The following is an 18027-nucleotide window of genomic DNA, read 5'->3' as shown; positions in this document are numbered from 1 at the left end:
TATGTACATACAAATTTGTATTATATACATTGTATGTTTACGGCACATGCTATGTGTGTTATATATGTACATATACATATGCACATACACGACTACATGTTTCTCTAGTCGTTTCCATGGTTTTTTGTTTTGTTAAGAGAGAGCGAAGGTGCCTATGTACATACATACATATGTCTGTATATACATACATACATACATACATATGTGTGTACTTGCAATGCACTTCCTCCGCTTCACCCTCCTTTCACAATGCGATCATCCAACTCTCACTCTCGAGCTCTCTCTTTGTTAAATAAAATGCATTTTACAACTTTTGTATGTATATACAATAGTATACATATGTACATATGTAGTCATTTATATACTCATAGACAGTGTGTGTAAAAAATTGGACTTTGTACTATCCGGATGCCTTTTTGTCTCGCTTACATACATATGTATGTATGTATGTTGCATGTGTACATACACATATACATACATATATTGTTTGTCTGTATATATTTCTCATAACAACAGCTGTATAGGTTCCAAAGCATCGAATCGTAGAATACCCTTTCCAGTCGATATATATAGATCGAGAAAAAACAGGAAACACCAGTTTATTTTTAGAGAAAAATATTAAGTTTAGTCACAGTCTGCATATCCAGTGATTAGCCAATTATCTTTATTGTGTTATCTTATTATAGACTGATTCACTAACCTACACTATTCATGGCTATTTTTGTTTCTGTTATTATACAAGATAACTAGACGTCATCATGTTGATTATCAAATATTGAAAACAAGGTTTTTCAAAAATGGATTATCTTATCGCTTTGGCGGAATTCAACGTACAGTTTTTGATCGATTGTCGGTTGATTGCGATTAGTTATCGATAGTTTGCGCCGATTATCGGCAGGTAATAGTTTCCTTTGAACATATTCCGCCATATACCGTCTTTGTGTATGAGCGTTTATAGCCGCATTTCTTGCAAAATTTAGTCAAATATTGCTTTCCTATTTTGAGTTTGAGTTATCCACGCACCCAGCAAAACAGAAACAAATCAAAGAAAATCAATCAAGACTACTTAATATACTTCAATGAATACTAGCATAGTTTTAAGTAATTGGAAAAATAATGTTTTGTTTTTTTAAATTTAAAAATTGAAAGAAAAAAATCATGTACAATTTATATATACATATGTATTTTACTGTATTTTTCATTTTTACCCAATTTGCCATTTTTTTTTACTTTATACTTATTTTAATTTACAATTAAAAAAGAGAAAAATCTTTAAAACTAAATCCAGCTATCCTAAAGATTCAAATTCAGTTCCCACAAACATTGATTTTGTTGCAGCCCTACAATCGAGTACAAATCGATGCTAAAAGCATCGTTTTACCGGTGCGTATCGATGACGCATTTTTCATCGATAATAAATCGATTGTAAAATGTTTTATAATTTTTCTTTCGATTATAAATCGATGCTTCTAGTTTTTTCTTTTCCGCTTTTTCAACAGACGGGGACGGTTGTTTCTGTCTCCTTAACTTTAAAAGTAAGTGTTCATTAAAGAATTACTAATAGAAAAAAGTAACTATAAGTAGATTATTTGCCTATGTTTTCTAAATGATGTTTATTTAATACCGCCCCAGTCTGAAGACACGTGTTGATTGGTTTCCAATACTGATTTTAAAAAATGTGTACTTTAGTTAGAAATGAATAAATTGAATGTGATTTAATAAATTACTTCTTTTTCAGATGGAAGTGATAAACACGATGCGGAACTTTGTCAAAGATGAAAAAATGAGTGAAAACTGCAATGTTGAATGACTTTCAAGCCCCAGCCACGTGCACGTGGTTTCTGGTAAAACTGAAGAGTAAGGTTAGTTATGTTGAAAATTCTAGTAGCACGCTTCTTTTTTTTTTGATATGATGTTCTATTTATACCGCCCCAGTCGGAAGAACCTTGTCGATTGGTTTTATAAACTGATATTTCTTTATTTTATGTATATTTTTGTGTAACCAAAACCGATGTATACCAAAACTACTATATTTTAATTATCTTTGATCTCTTGCAGGAGCCTGGCGCTTTTGAAACTTCATATAATATGAAAAAGTAAGTAAAGATTTTTTTTCTTAGGTAACTGTTTAGTTTGATGAACAAATTGAAAGACAAGCATATAACTGAATTTTGTGTTGATTTTTCTAACGACTGATTGATAAGCAATATGAAATTTTGCATCTCCTGTACGAATTTACAATTAACAAATGCAATTTTTTCTTGCAGAACTTTCTAACCGTGGAAATGGAAGAAAGAGGTTCACAAATCATGTAAAAGGTGTGTACCAGATATATAAATGAATCGCAAACACGTGGCTTGTTCTGGTGATGAACAAATTGAAAGACAAGCATATAACTGAATTTTGTGTTGATTTTTCTAACGACTGACTAAGAAAACAAAATTCGAGAATGTTGTCCTTATGTATCCATTTAAAGCTAACGAGTTGTTTATTTTCTTGCAGGAACGCCATCTAATAAAAGGTGACAGTTGCTTGGGGCGCCGAAACATGTATCTCGGAGTAGCCTTCGTTATCAGCTAAGGTGAGTTGATCCCCTTGAACAGTCTAGTAATTAGAGGACCAGAATTCCAAATGATGAACACACTTTTAAAGCCAAACAGTTATCCCTGTCATAAGAATAATTGATGATAAAACAAACTGACAAGAATTTATAAAATAAAATCTGTTGTAAAAAGGATTCAGTATAGTTCTAACCCCAATTTGTATTTTGTTTTAGGCTACCATATGGAGTTGGCCACATGAATAAATCCTCTTGGCATAAACAGATGTGATAGTTGAGGTGAGTTTTTTAATAATAATTAGAAATACATTATACATGATGCTTAATAACCGCCCCAGTCGGAGTAATAATGTCGATTGGTTTAAACTTTCTGATAAACTTAATTTCCAAATATGTTGTGATAATGCATTTCAAATTTGACGCTCGGCTAACTGAATATATATTTACCTTTTCAGGTGGAAGGAATAAATCTGAGGGTTATTTCTGAAATAGGTAAGTTTGTCAAACGATTAAGTACCTTCTAATTGTTAATGATGAACAAACTTTTAAAGCCAAACAGTTATCCCTGTCATAAGAATAATTGATGATGAAATAATCTGAGAAAAACAATTCAATAATGCCGATTTATTCTGAATTCTGAAAATTAATCAAAGTTTTACTTGCTTTTCAGATGCTCTAATGGATGTGTTTGATTACTGTCGCTATACATATGTCATTCCACTTGATTGCGCTAAGTAAACGATCCCGTTATAGATAAGGAATTATATGATTCAATAACTTGTGGTTAATGGAATAAAAATAAAAGACAAATCGCTTTTGCTATTCAGTATAACGTGATATATGTTTTATTTGCATATTTATGTATAGACATTTAGCTCTCTGATATTTTAGCTTTTTTATTTTTGGTTTTTGAAACGGTTATTTTTGTTTTTTGTGTAATTCTACAAAATCATTTATTGGCCCATTTCATTCATTGGGCCGTTTCTTCTCTCTGTGTAATACATATAAGAATATTTCTTGTAAATGTTGAATTCATCATTCAGTTTTGTTAATATGTAAATAGATTTATATATATATATATATGTATGTTCATTAAATACACAATACATATGTATGTTATTTGTAAATATATGTATATTTGTATTGTTATGCACGGGATATACATACACACACGTTCAATAAACCCAATTGCTTTGTCATACAACACAACGTAAGGGAGATCCGATCAAAATAAAAAAAAATCATTTCTCGAGCTCATTTCCTAGACCTTTTTCTTCATAATCCCCAAAATTTCTAGTTTCCTTTTTAAATTGCCGTAGAAAAGTGTTTTTTTTTTCTGCTTAGGTGTGTAGCTTACACTGAAACATTTGATTTTTTGTTTTTGATTGGAAAGCACACCTGGATATACATGTTGGGTATTAGGAGGATTAGGATTATATAGATCTAAAGACTAGTATTCATATCGATATCGTTGAAAAAATTCATCACTACGAATGCATAGACAACATTTATAAATTTTATAATTCATATTCATATTTGATTGGATGAAAACTAATAATTAAACACTCTTCGCATGAAATATGAAAGCGAATTCAGTCATATATATGTAGGTTGGGGGGAGACATCAAGGATCGAGCCCCCCTCCGTTTGTTTTCATTGGAAATTTTGCCCAATTCGATGGGGAGGAGGAGAGATGTCCGCCGACAACGTTCTGAAACTCTCTTGGAGTTTTCTCAATTCCTTGTGGAAGTCTGATGTGAATATGAAGATGAAAGCAAACGGAGTTGGGTAATCAATTTAGTTTTGTTTTTTTTTAATTTATTTTTCATATTCAATATAGGGTGTTTTTTAAAAAAACAATAAGGAATCAACAATATTCATAAAATGTATCATTTATATAGAATATATGGTAAATGTAAATCTAAAAACTACTTGTATATATTTTGTTTTTTTCTTTTTAAACTTTAGTTTTGTGTTTTGTTTTTTTTTTTTTGTTTTTTGTTCAAGTTCTGTCTGTATGAAATAAATAATTAGCATGAATGTGAACTAGCATTGTTTTTTGCAATCACTGTCAATAATTAATATGGATTTATGTTAATGACCAATATGCTTTTTGATTAGCGCCTGCAGTAGACGCACCTTGGCCTTCTTCTCCTTGTACTGATCGTAGGTTTCCGTTTCCAGGGATTTACGATCCTGTTTGAGCATCTTCCTGCCGTTTTGCTCCTCGAACAGGGACTCGTATTCGCGAATTGTGGCCTTGAGCAGAGTCTTCTCGTCACGCACACGCTCCAACTGCTCCCACAGCTGGTCGAGGCTTAGGGCAGCAATATTCTCGTTGGCCTCCACCGGCTCCGGAGCTGTATTTGTGGTTGTTGTTGTCGACTCATCGGAGGAAGCATTCTGAGTTAGGGTATTTGGCGCCAAGGAGTCGCTCGGCGAGTTGGTGGTCTCGGTGCTGTTGTTAGATGAATACTGTAGTGGTGTGGATGTGGCTTCAAAAACCATAGCCTCATGTTCCAAAATGGTTGGCAATTCGGGGGCTCCGGGTCCGGCCCCAAACATGACAGTACGCGAAACCAGACGCTTGAGCTGGCGATACCGATCGTATAAAGAACGGGCAGCATCCCGCTCGTCTTTGGTAATGGGATGGCCATACAGGCTCTCGAAATACAGGAGGCCATGTTGAACGGCAGTCTTCTCCTGTACCAACTGATCTGGTGACAATTCCTCCAGCACCTCTGAACGTTGGCTGGCCACGCGTTTCTCATTGAGATTCTGAAAACAAATTAAGCAACGAAATCAAATTTGGTTAATAACAGAATCACATGACTGATGGAGTCGATAATTAACAATGAAGCCACAAAATAAAACCCCCCCCCAAAAAAAATATAAGGACTCGAAAACACATATGACAATTTGAACCAAGTATCACCCCATCGTAGTGGCAAATTGGTAAACAAGTCTATTAATCAGCGACATGCATTAGTTCATTATTTGATTTTGGTTTATGGCCACGGCCACTGACAAGACACATAGACAGACAAACAGACAGACGGACAGAGCACTCAGACTCAGTTAAGGCAAGAAAATGCGAAACGAAGAAATTACCCTCAAAATAGAAATCGTTAATGTAAACAACAGAAAAGCAAATAATATATAATATATGGATACCTAGTATAATGTATTTGTGTATCACTACATATGTATGTAGATATGTATACATATATATAAGTATATGACACTTGTATGGCTGCTGCTTAGAAAACAATTTCGCGCGTGTTTTTGTCTTTTTGGCAGATATTCAGAAAATTTCGAGACACAAATATGTTTTTCTTACGACGTATATGGCCATATGTAGAGTAGGGGAATGGAGGCCTGTCCAAATGGCAGATATATGATGGAATACTTATACTAAACAATATAGTCAAAAAGTCGATATTAATGAACTCATTATCTTGAAGTTAATGTGTAGCCTTTTAAGTAATGAAATAACAAGTAGAATTCAATCAGCAATCTCCGCCCACAAATTTGGCTAAAAGATAAACCCATTATAAACGAAAATTCATCTCATGTTCAGCCTCTTAATACACTTATTGTGACAAATTTGATCAAGATCGGGTGGAACTCGTAGATACATGTTCATAGGAAATGCCAAGTTTGATATAAATCGGAACATTTGGCAAATATGGAAATTTACAGCAGAAATTCGACTTTTCAGACAAAAGATTTGCCATCTTGTCAGTTAAGGAACGATTAACTTGCAGGGTATACATAGTTCGTTCAAATAATACATACATTTTTTCAAGTGTCGTGGAAATGCGTTTAATCTATTGGACTCGGTTTCGTTTTGCAATTTTATTTTAAGATGAAAGGAATTTATTTTTAACTTAAATTGTTTTTTTTTGGGAATTTTTTGGGGGAAGGAGCGTAAAAAGTGAAATCGTTTTTAAATCTTTTGAAAGAGTCTTATAATATTGGAGAAGGTGACGTTTCTGACCTCATAAAATAAGAAGCCAAGTCAAATAGATCCAAGTTAATCGTTTTCTCTTATTTTTGCCATTTACTCTACCCCAATTTTCAGATCGGAACTCCCAAAATAATCAAAGGGCTCATCTTAAGGAAGAAGGCATAGGGCGTGGCGAGATCGGTAGAGACAGAAAGTTATTGTGAACATTATAAAATGTTTGTTAACTTTGGCAAAACCAAAGTAAGCTTCTCTGACAAAGTCCCTCTGACGTCTGTGATACTTGCTAATTTCTCGTCGATTATATTTATATAATCGTAGATTTATTTAATGACTTTTGAGGGGTCTCGTGATGCAAAGCTTACCTGTTCAATTTCAGCCAGTGTGGCCTTCATACGCTCCAGCTTGACTTTGGAGACGTTCTGATTAGCTGCGACGCCTCCTCCGACTACTTTGAGGCCCAGCTTCGCAATGGGATCAGTCTTCAGCTCGTGGCGTTCCTTGCGCAATTTGCTTAACTCGGCCAGGGCATTCTTCATGTACTTGTCGTTCAGACGCTCCGCTTGGGAGGGTCGATAGCCCAGACGCTGCTCCAGCGACTCCTCGAGTTGGACGAGTTTCTTCTTCAAGGCAGTAACCCGACGATTGATGACCTTTAGGCGCTCCTCTGGCGTTTGAAAGGCCGCCACCATCATGGCGGGGAGAACCTGTTGCATGACATCGCGAGTCCGCATATTTTCCAGCGAGCTAAATGCCCGCACAGCATCCATGGGCTCTAGGCAGTCCATATCCTCGCCAAGTAGCTGCAGTGAGCTGGTCGCCTGTTTGGGCATTTGCTGGGGATAGTAGGGCATCGCCTTGGCTAATTTGGCGGCGGCGTCAATATTGCCACCCACGTGGGGGCGAGAGTGGGCGTAGCGACGGCTCAGAATCGGAGCGGGCTCGTCTCCACGCTCCCATGGAAGCGACTCTTGGGCTGAGGTGAGATTTAGATTCTGCTGCTGACGCTGAGGAGGCTTTGCCCTGATTGGTGCCGGAGTGGCGGAAGTTGGAGTGCTGTCATCACTTCCAGCCGAGGAGCTTGTTGTAGGTGTCGGCGATATGCTGGAACTACGTTTGGTCTGCTGCTGCTGCTGCTGTTGTTGTTGCTGCTGCTGCTGATGGAAGTCAATCAGATTGTTGTCATTGTGATCTGAGGATGAGGTTGTGTCCCACTGCTGGGGCTGTTGCTTTTTGCTACTAATAAAGCCGCGGCGTTCATACTTCAAGGCGGACAAATCGTATTTATAAGCCGTTTGCTCATCCCGTCTAAAAGGCATGTACTTGCCGGCGCTTGTCGACTTCTTGGCCATCCCAGACTTTCGCACTGGCGGCTGACGGCTCTTGCAGAAGCGTTCACTGCTCCGGCGTCTCTCATGCTCGCATTCGCTATCGTCACTGGCTTCCCGCTGCTGTCGGGCCGGACTTGCCTCATTGCGTGAACGATCTTGGTCTGGAGTCGGCTCCGGCGGGTTGGCATTGCCATTGTTGGCCAGGGACGAGTTGTTCTCCTGCCCCTGACACTCCTTTTCCGACAAGGCGTCCGTCTCAAACTCTTGGCAATAGCTGGCATAGCTAGCGGTTCGCTTGAAGTCCTCCGACGAGACGCGACGAATGACCTCTGATTTTTGAGGTGGACAGCATGGAGGATTCTGATTTGGATTTTGCTGCTCCTCAGTGAGCAGCTCCTCGCTGTTGCTGCGCTGCAATTTTCGATCCTGACTGAAGGCAGAGCTGCTGTCCAGACGCTCCTTGCGCTTGCGTGACTTTTGCCATTCAAGTGGATTTATGATTTCGGGTAAATATGTGGAGTTGAAGCGCGACTGGGAACTATTTAAATGTCTACTTTTCTCTTCGGCAACAGCCTTCTCTGGGCTTGATCTGAGCACTGCATCTTCCTGGTGCTGGTGCTGATGCTGCTGTTGCGTTGGATTAGAAGAGGGCGATGATGATGACGAAGATGATGTGGAGGAGGACGCTGATGGGGCTGCACTGCCACATGAGGCTGTCGACGATGATGAACCGGTGAGACGACTTAAGTCATCTTCGTTGAGGGTTGTGGGATGGCGCATGCCGCACTGCAAGTAGACAAGAGGGGCAAACACACATAAATTAAGTCAGTTGGCGTGACAAACTCAAAAGGCGACCTAAATATAAGTAATTACAGAACACAAATTGTCCGAATGACATTTTGGTCAATAATTAAATGGGTTAATAAATACAACTCTCCCTGTACATAGTACATATATAAAGTACTTGTTGCTACTAATTGACTCAATGTGAATCATCGACAGAAATGCCAGTCATGTGGCATGTCAGAACGAGGGAATCGAATCGATTTAAGCGGATTCTATGACCTATGAGACATTGTAGTCCAGCTAACAGATTACAAATTTCTCTTACATGAAATTGAAAATCTTTTACCTTAAATAATTATTAAAGTTGTTTTTTGTTCAAATATACTTTTTTTCTTATTTATATTTAAAGTTGTTTTTTGTTCAAATATACTTTTTTTCTTATTTATATTTGATACTTCTTATAAAAGCGGCAAATGAATTTTCAATAAATATTTCGTCATCTTATATAATTGTTCACTTTTGTTCATTTGGGTAGATAATATTGTAAAACAATATTCCGTTTTTAATTTTACCATTTGGCCATTATTGTGTTTTAAAAGAAAATAGTTAAATTATTTTGAATAATTTCACTAATAATTTTCAAACTAATTGTTTTTCCATCTTATGTAATTCTTTCACATACATATCTCTTAATAAATTAAATTATAATAATTATATGTAAAAAACTATTCTTACCAGAAAATATGTTATAATTCTTGGTGTCATTTTGAATTTCTATTAAAGTCAGTCTTAGAAATAATACAAAAAAAAAGTATATCACAAATTTACAAAGCTCAGAGAAAATCTATCACAAAATGTTTTTTCAAACTGCGAACTTGCAATCACAATTTCAATTTAAAACTTTAAATCAAGTCATTAATTTAAAAATGATGTTTAATTTGATGTAAAATGTACCGTAAGGCACATTTCACATTTTTGAAAATAAATTTCAATATAGTATTTATTTTGGTTTTGCCTATTGGCAAACCGCGCGGCGTCGATAAAAACCGTTGAGAACGAGAACCGTTGCTTTCCTTTGGCACACCGATTTACTATTAACGGCACTTCAAAAGCGACCTCGGGAATTATATGCGAAAATCTTGGCAGAGAGTAGGTGGCGAGCGAGCGAGAGAGAGAGGGAACAGAGATGGAGAGCGCCTGCGCAATGTGCCGCCTGTTGATCGATCGTGAGTAAAAGAGAGCAAAAAGGTGTGAAAGCTTAGGTAAACATTCGGTTGAAAGGATGGTGGAGGGAGTCGGTTGGGTCGGGGTGTATTAATTGGGGGTGTTTGTCGAGACAGATAATTGCCATTTCCCTTCCGCCCTCTTGTGCAGAGGATAGTCCAAATGCTAACGTGGTTTGTGTATTTTTTCTGTTTTTTTTGGCTTTGCCGTTTGCAAGGGATTTTAAAAATAAATCCCGCTAATTTGTGTCGATATCAGTCAGCTTTTCGACTTTTTATGGTCATATTAATTAAGTGTATTAATTTATGCACTTGTTTATCTTTTCAAAAAAACAAAAAACACGCGTTTGAGATTTGTGGATTGGAAGCAATCGTGCGAATACTTGATATGCACCTTTCGATGACAGCAAATCGAATGAAATCGAAATTTTAGAGACGACACTGAATTGGCAATAACAACGGCACTTCCTCAACAAACAAAAACAGATGCAGATACATACATCCATACATATAAACACACATTCAGAAGTTCATATATACATATACATATGTACATACATACATAAATTACAGTACTTATTTTTAAAAACGACAAAAATTTCAAGTGCAATGTCATCAAGTTTGTAAATAAGCAAACCAAAACAAGCAAAAGTGTCACAAAACGGAAAGCAAAGCTAAAATGGCGAATATATGTACACATTTTCTAGGTGAACCCAATTAACGATTCCGATCCAGGATCGGGGATCTGTGTCAATAACTCTTTCCTCGAAAATTTGATGTGGCGTCTCTGTAGGGTAAATTCAATTAAAAATGAAAAAAATGAAGATACATACACAAATTAAAAGCCCACGCGCTTCTGACTGACGTCAATTGGACGGACAGCGACGACAGACGACAACAACTCGGGCAACGTGATCATAGCCAGCTAGACCCAAGCCCTCAGCTCAGTTAAGCCCCCAGGACTAGGGAAATGGACTTTGAGAACGCGTGGAGCTAATTGACCAAAGAAGGCCTTTAAGACACATCAAATCAATTACACTCTTGCAACGGAAAAAGGGTATTTCTACTATTTGACGGGGCTTTTTGGTTGCTGACAGGCCAAAATTGATTGCATTCCAAAATAATACTAAATACAAAATACACACATTGAGGGATCTCTTTTAATGAATTGTTCAGTTCATTTCTAATCAAAGTCAAAGTAGGCGAAAAGTGAAATCAATAATAAACAACGAGTGAAAGGAAAACACAAGTTAATATAAAGGTAATATAATGGTTTTAGTTTTGACAATATTAAACAATTTCCACAGCTTTTATCAGAAGTGCTTTATCAAATCTTTCTAGAGTATCTCGCTCTCGCATTGCAGATTCTTCAAGACTCCAATGACCGATCAGAGTCCAAGAAAATCAGAGTCATTTTTGGATCAAGTTCTTTAAAGAAGAAGAAGTACTTGGTTGGCTCCACATGAGCCTTGTAACTAAAGCTACATACATATATATCATGTTAAATTACACTTATAATAAACAAAAATGATTAAAGAGCACGAAAAAAAAAAGATTATTCTATTTACCTACATATATGTTCTCCTATATAAGTTTTATCTATTTAAATATTTATTTGTTCCAACTTCTTAGATGGAACCTATTGCATATCTTATTACCAACAAGTTACTTGATATCCTTTTTCATAATTTCAATACTCTTCTTTAAATAAATACAAAATATTTAAATTTGTATGTATGTTGTTATAGGATGTTGTCCAACTAGTCTTTAAAAGAAGCAAGTTAATCAAATAGGCACCTTCTAAATTGACTTGCCATTAACGAATATAGAATATGTATAGTTCACTATATAACTGATTTCTGTAATGTTTTTAATCGACTGCGGCAAAGCGCTGATTGTGCAAATGAAAGTCATTCTCACGGTGAGCCATTAAAAGCAATTTAAAGTTACCAACAGCTGAAATCTGCCTTTGTCTTCCTGAAAACCGCAATCAAACTAACTACTTATTACAGACATCTGTCCAAACGGCTGTTATCATAATCATTATCATCTGATGATGATGACGATGATGATGAGGATTCATCATTTGCCATTGCACACATAAATAGAACTCAAGATTTGTTGATATTGGTTTTTGTTTGGGTTTTCATGGCGATGTCATTGTTTTTGTTTTCTTTTATCAATTGTTTATGCAATAAAAGTGTTTCCAAGAATATGAGAACTCTGGAAACAATACATACATACATAAGTGAAATGAATCAACCAACCATCAGGCAAGTTAATATATGTAGGTACCTATTCATTACATAGAACCAATAAAAAAATAGAACGAAACCCTCTACAAAATAATTATAATCACGGAAAAGTGTATATAAACTTTTGAAATGGAACAAGTTACTAATATTCATGCGAAAAACATTTGATATCGTAGATAAGACAATTTCGTCATCGGTCTATTTATACAAGTTTATTGCCGATACCCACTACAGAATTTTAATGGCCAGATTGAAATCGAAAGCTGGTATTTATAGGGGGCCACTTGAAGGAGTTTTGAGTGGGTGGTGGCCCAGGTGAAAGGTCAACAACAGAGCACCCACCACAAACAGCGTCGAGACACGCGCTTAAATCAAATTGTTTACCTCTTTCAACTCACAGGGGCACCAAAAAACAAAGTCAAAGTCACTTGGCTCACCCACAACAATGCATGATGATTTGCTCTCCTCGCATAACGATGCTAAAAATGGATTAATCGGCGTATACGCGATGTGCGATTTGCGCGTTTTAACAAATCCGTGCGAAACGAGAGGTTGCGGCATTTTCGGCTGAGTCTGTGAATTAAAACGCTAAGCAAATATTGAAAAGTCATTTTCACTACCGTGTGTGTGTGTGTGTACTTTATTTCTATACCCTTACAATCCAATGTGTCTCACCTCTCTGAGTCTGGTGAGGTCAACTTTTTCCATTATGCAGAAGTTAAAGAAAATATATAGTCTGATTCGTGGTCTGGTCCGTGTAGCCGAATTCGGTCATTTGTTCGGGGGGCAAAACGATACGAAAATAAATCCCTTATTTAAGACTGCTTTTAAGAAACAAAACTTTGGCAAGGGTATTCAAAATTCATCTTTGCCATTTTTCGCCTTTTTTGATAAGAGGGTTTACCTGGTAACATGGAGAATAACAAGGCAGACTGCCTAGCACCGCCTTATACTGGCTTTATCCGGCGCCAAACTGGTGCAGATGGAAATAAAAAAAACACACAAAATTTCTCATACTCACAAGAGACTTGTTGTTGTTAGTCTTGTAGTAGTGGCTTCTTCTTGGGCACTTGCTTAAATTAGTATTATTAACTTGCTTACGACAAAACAAGACTGTACATTTTCTCTATCCATGCATCTAACAAACTTCCTACAACCATTTCATTGAATTGCTTATGCTACACTGCAAAAACTCGGTAATTGAACCTTAATGCAAGTGCATAAGCTTGTTTAGCTTTACTTTCCAAAGTAATGGGGATAAATAATCCCTTTCTTTCTTTTCTTTTGAGTACATCGTAGCTCCTAAACTTAGTTATGTTGTCAAAAGATAAATAAGTTCTTCAATTTCTTACATTCAAAGAAAAAAAGGTAGAAATTCACATCTGTAATTTGATGTTTCAAGTGTATACAAAAAAGATTTCCAGGTAGCACGATTGGGTTTAATAGCGCCTTATGACAACAACACCGATAGAAAACATTAATAAAAATAATAAGCACCTATTAGAGGGTTAAGTATTGTAATTTTTTACAATTTACAAAACATGAAATAAGATTTATAGGAATTTATAGATTCGAAACTACTAAAAGTACGAATTTTGAGATATCCACAAAAAATATTCAAGTGATTTTCCGTGTCATTGCTCCTTCTCATGATGTGTTTTGTATACCATGCACCCAGGTGGTGAAACGGCATATTAAATATAAAGTATGTACTACATATAAGGGGTGTTTTTTTTTAAGAGGTATAGAACTTTCGCTGGGAATAACTGCAGATGTTTTTTTGTTCACTATACTTTGTCAAATTACGACTGAACATTTGCAAATAGTGCAAATTTACTTCTAAAATTGGCGCTCTGTTTGCCTAACTTATGGAGCTCTTACATCAGTCGATCTAGCCCATAACCGTTTGTCCATTCGCCTGTCCGTATCTCCTATATCTCCGAGACATTGAATGCTAGAGTTATCAAAGCTGTTCTTGTAGACTCGTGTGGTGCGTATGCAGATCAAGATTGTTTGAAATTTTTGTCATGCCCCCTTCCGCCTATGTAAAAGACAGGAAAAATACGTTTTTCTCCACAAATATTTAAATCCTCGAAATCAAATTTGTCACACTAATATTTGTTATATCTACGTACTTAATATCGGATAGATTATTACCAACCAATCAACGTTTTTCAGTAGATTGTTATGGAGTTGGTCATTAGCCTATAAGTGTGCAATAAGAGTGAGCGAGATAGCCAATGTTCAGTATAACTCAAGGGGAAAAGGTTAATATAGATATTAATTTTGTCATTAAAAGTATTTTTTCAGTAGGTGCATGGTAGACCAAAGTCGTTTTGATGACTTTTATTTGTGTTTTTTTTGTCTTTTGTCTGTCAATGGGTAAATATTTTATTCAGAATGGACTATATAAATAACTGAGCGACAATTAATCAATCGAAAGATAAGATAAAAAGGAAAAATTTAATAATTAAGGCACAGAAATCGATTGATAAGATGAAAATAATTTTTCAAACATTTTTTTTTGTCAAGTGGCAAGCACTTGGCAAATGGAAAAATGTCTACTCAAATTTCTATTTTTATAGTTTCCTATTTGGTAATTCGATTTCACTAATTATTCGCATCAATCACGCCGGCAAAGACTATCGACTAAACAAATGACTAACTAATGTCAGTCACGTGCTGGTATCCAATTGTAGAACCTTAAGCAGAAAAGACATTGCGAAAGAGTTCGAGGCGATATCCTAACGAGTTTCGAGTTGGAAATGTCAATGGAATATTACCAGACCCCCTCCCATCAGTCCCCCCTCTGCCAACGTCTCTCGTCCCATCGTCAAGAAACAAAATTGAAATGCAAATGCGAAACCCACAAAATTTTAATGAAGCAAAACGAACAAATGTATGCAAAAAACAGAAAGAAAACGCCTACAAGAGAATGAGAGAGCCGACATTAAGATACTCTATTATATCTCTATTATATACCATCATACATGCATATGTATGTCGATATCGGGAATAGTTTTATTCGACCAGACTAAAGTACAAAATAGTTCCTTCTAAGATTCTTTTTTTTTGTTATTTTTAACAATTGTGTGACGTAATTCACCCGCCTGCAATTCATTGATCACTTAGAGTGTATCAGTTAATTGACAATTCCCTGTTGTTATTGTTGTTGTTGTTTTTTGTTTCTTTTTGTTATTTTACTCGCTTTGGTTAAAAACAATCAAGTTCAATTGATGATGCTGCATGACCGGCACTTTAGTTATATAAAACAAAAAAAAACACAAGAACAACAAAATGAAGGGAAACAAAAACAACAACAACAAACTTATAAAATTTTCTTTTTCCAGTTTTGTGAACTTTGGCTGTGACAGGCGTCGACGACGACTGGAGAATTGGCATAATTTATGATCTTCACATTCGTATAGTTAAGAGATGTTCGTACATACATACATTCCATTCCATTCCATTTGTGAACAGGTTTTGTTTTAATTTAATATCAAAATTTTAAATTATTTCTTTTGTCTCTGTATGTGTGTGTGTGTGTGTGTGTTGGGTTGCATTGGAACGGGTACGAAATGATACCATCACGTGCCGTCTAAAGAGATACATAGAGACATGAATGGAATGATTGTGGCCACATGACTTGACACTGGCATGATGACCGTCATATATATATACATACATATATTTACATACATACAGATATATACCCTCTGCACGATCAATCTTCAAAAACTTTTCTTTTTCTCTAGGAAAATCCAAAGGAACTTGCACGGACTTTTCAATGTGTAAATCATTGGGTTATACGGAGTTTAAAACACATATAAACATTAATCCTTTTATAGTTTAATTGAAAGAGAAATGGTTTTCTAGCCACGCCAAGTAGGCCAAAATGAGTTGAGCAAATTTAATCAGTTCTAAAAATAAAACTAGACAAACGCAAAAAGATTTTTAGAAGCTCTATAAATAGATCAATCTATTCGCATTTGGTTGAAATTCATTTGCCTGCTAATCATTTTGTTTGAGTTCTTAATTAGAAAGCGAGCAAAACAGACCAAAACAGAGAGAGCTATGTAGACATATGTTTCTAGTCCTGACAAAAGTCTTGAATAAACAAATGGAATGCAACGATTACCAGGCAACCAAAGTTATGTAGATAAACAACAAATGTTTGCCATAATTGTTAGCTAATTTTTTAGGTCAACAGCCCAGAAAAATGAAAAATGGTAGGAAAATGATTTTGATGTTGGCATGTCTAAAAAGATTTTTGGCTTGACAATTGATAGAAGATTATTATATCATTCTGTCGTGTCTAGGCAACAGTTTGAATGTATCCCACATCATAACTTGGATCACAAATCCATTCGCCTCTGTTCCCTCTCTCCCCCTTAGGAGTTAATGGATTAAACTATCATCATCATGGCATATTTCCATTGGGTTTTCAACGGAAACGTTGAAAAAATTTTCCACTGGACTCAAAGCGGGGGCTCTACTTGAGTCTCATTGTGACATTGTGTTGGTATAAACAATAAACAAAGCTACAGAGGCAGCAACAGAAAATATAAAAAACAAATATCGATTAAATTTGAACAATAAAAATCAGTGACAAATGTGCAACGTTAACAAGATAAGAGACAATTGTTTGTCATAGACAAAACCCACTTAATGTTTTTACCCTATCCAAACGTACATATGTACTATCAATGCCGGCAAAAGGCAACTTTGAGCTAAAGGGTATCTCAAATTCAGTTCTTTTACTTTCTCATGAAAAATCCAGTTACAGAGTAAATAATAACCTCCATTTACAATTTCGTTCAATTACAGTTGTCATCCCGTATTGAGTTTCCTTTCTTACGAAGTTGCTTGGACTTTTGTACCGGGCGTCTGAAAATATGCAATACATGGAAGACTCTTTCGAATCGGATTACGCTGAAAACTCTTGCCCCCCTTCCCACAACCTGCTAACGATATACATACAGACGTCTATTGACTACCTTTGGGTGTTAATCACTTTGTAGTTTTTTTCAATTTGCTTGCCTCTGCGATTTGAGTCTAATTGAAATATCAAAAGATGGAAGAGTTATTGGCAACAGAATTGTTTGAATGAATCAAGAGCATTAATTCAATTGGTAATGGGTATCAAGGATCTTTCTGTGTCAATCCTAAGTCTACGACAAAGTTCAAATAATCTGAAATCACATGAACAAAACGGGTTTTGTGTGCTCCTAAACATAATCTTGACTTGACCTACTACAATCTGTGAGCTCTTTAAAAGTGTCAAATCATTGGCCAATATATACATATGTACATACTTATATATGAAGTATTGGTATTATTTCAATTGGTACTTACAATGCAAGCCTTGACGGACTTCCACAGATTTCTTGCAAAGTCTTCAATTTTGCTGGTTTTGTTATTTCCACGTACGTTCGCCAGTTGCACGACGTTTTTTGCTCGCGTTTTCGGGAGATTTGGAATAATTATTACAAATGGCTTCACGAAAACTTTCAAACTTAACTCCTTGGAGGTATTTCCTTATTTCTCTTTTACACTTGCTGCTTCTTACTCGCACTTATCGGTGACAAATCCCGATCCTGGATAATGCATGGGATAGATATGGTAAATAGTCACATTTCCGCTAATAAATTTAACACACAGACACACTCGCGGCCGTATACAGATGTTGATGTTGGTTTTTGTATTTTTGGTACTATTTTTTCTAGAGGCTTCTTATGATGTTAACTTTGGTATGTCTTGGTAATTTATTTTTGGATTCTTGGATCTTTGAGTTGATGTTGGATTGTTTTGGTCCGTTGGCTCGTTGATGTTTTGTTGTTATTTTGCTTTGGCCCCACACATCCAAACTCTGGAAATATCCCCGATTCCAAGATGCCTTAGTTGA

General features: G+C 36.0%; 1 protein-coding gene, 1 long non-coding RNA gene and 2 other non-coding genes across 5 annotated transcripts; 3 read left to right on the top strand and 1 right to left on the bottom strand.

Moving 5' to 3' along the window:
- The first annotated feature begins 1467 nt into the window (after nt 1-1467).
- On the top strand, nt 1468-3392 carry LOC26529498. The gene is made up of 8 exons (XR_001450487.3): nt 1468-1535; nt 1739-1862; nt 2059-2096; nt 2268-2318; nt 2503-2581; nt 2777-2839; nt 3016-3052; nt 3231-3392. It is a non-coding gene; the product is annotated as an uncharacterized LOC26529498 (long non-coding RNA).
- LOC6652531 lies at nt 2625-2708 on the top strand. Its single transcript, XR_049982.2, has one exon. It is a non-coding gene; the product is annotated as a small nucleolar RNA R38 (small nucleolar RNA).
- On the top strand, nt 3083-3167 carry LOC6652532. Its single transcript, XR_049983.2, has one exon. It is a non-coding gene; the product is annotated as a small nucleolar RNA R38 (small nucleolar RNA).
- Nucleotides 3393-4540: 1148 nt separating the features above from the next.
- LOC6652533 (protein FAM13A) lies at nt 4541-17644 on the bottom strand. Of its 2 annotated transcripts, none has more exons than XM_015176555.3 (3): nt 17478-17644; nt 6893-8644; nt 4541-5338 (listed from the first exon to the last, which is right to left on the bottom strand). In XM_015176555.3, exons 2-3 carry the CDS (start codon nt 8636-8638, stop codon nt 4655-4657), a joined length of 2430 nt encoding a protein of 809 aa, XP_015032041.1. In that variant the 5' UTR covers nt 8639-8644; nt 17478-17644; the 3' UTR covers nt 4541-4654. The 2 variants fall into 2 exon arrangements, with proteins under 2 accessions (XP_015032041.1, XP_002074804.1); XM_002074768.4 differs by lacking the exon at nt 17478-17644 and adding an exon at nt 9380-9449.
- Between the last annotated feature and the right edge of the window lie 383 nt (nt 17645-18027).

This window comes from Drosophila willistoni (genome assembly GCF_018902025.1).
Source record: "Drosophila willistoni isolate 14030-0811.24 chromosome 2L unlocalized genomic scaffold, UCI_dwil_1.1 Seg168, whole genome shotgun sequence".
Lineage (NCBI taxonomy): Eukaryota > Metazoa > Arthropoda > Insecta > Diptera > Drosophilidae > Drosophila > Drosophila willistoni.
The sequence above is the reverse complement of the archived record's forward strand: the minus strand, read 5'-3'. Positions and strand labels throughout refer to the sequence as shown.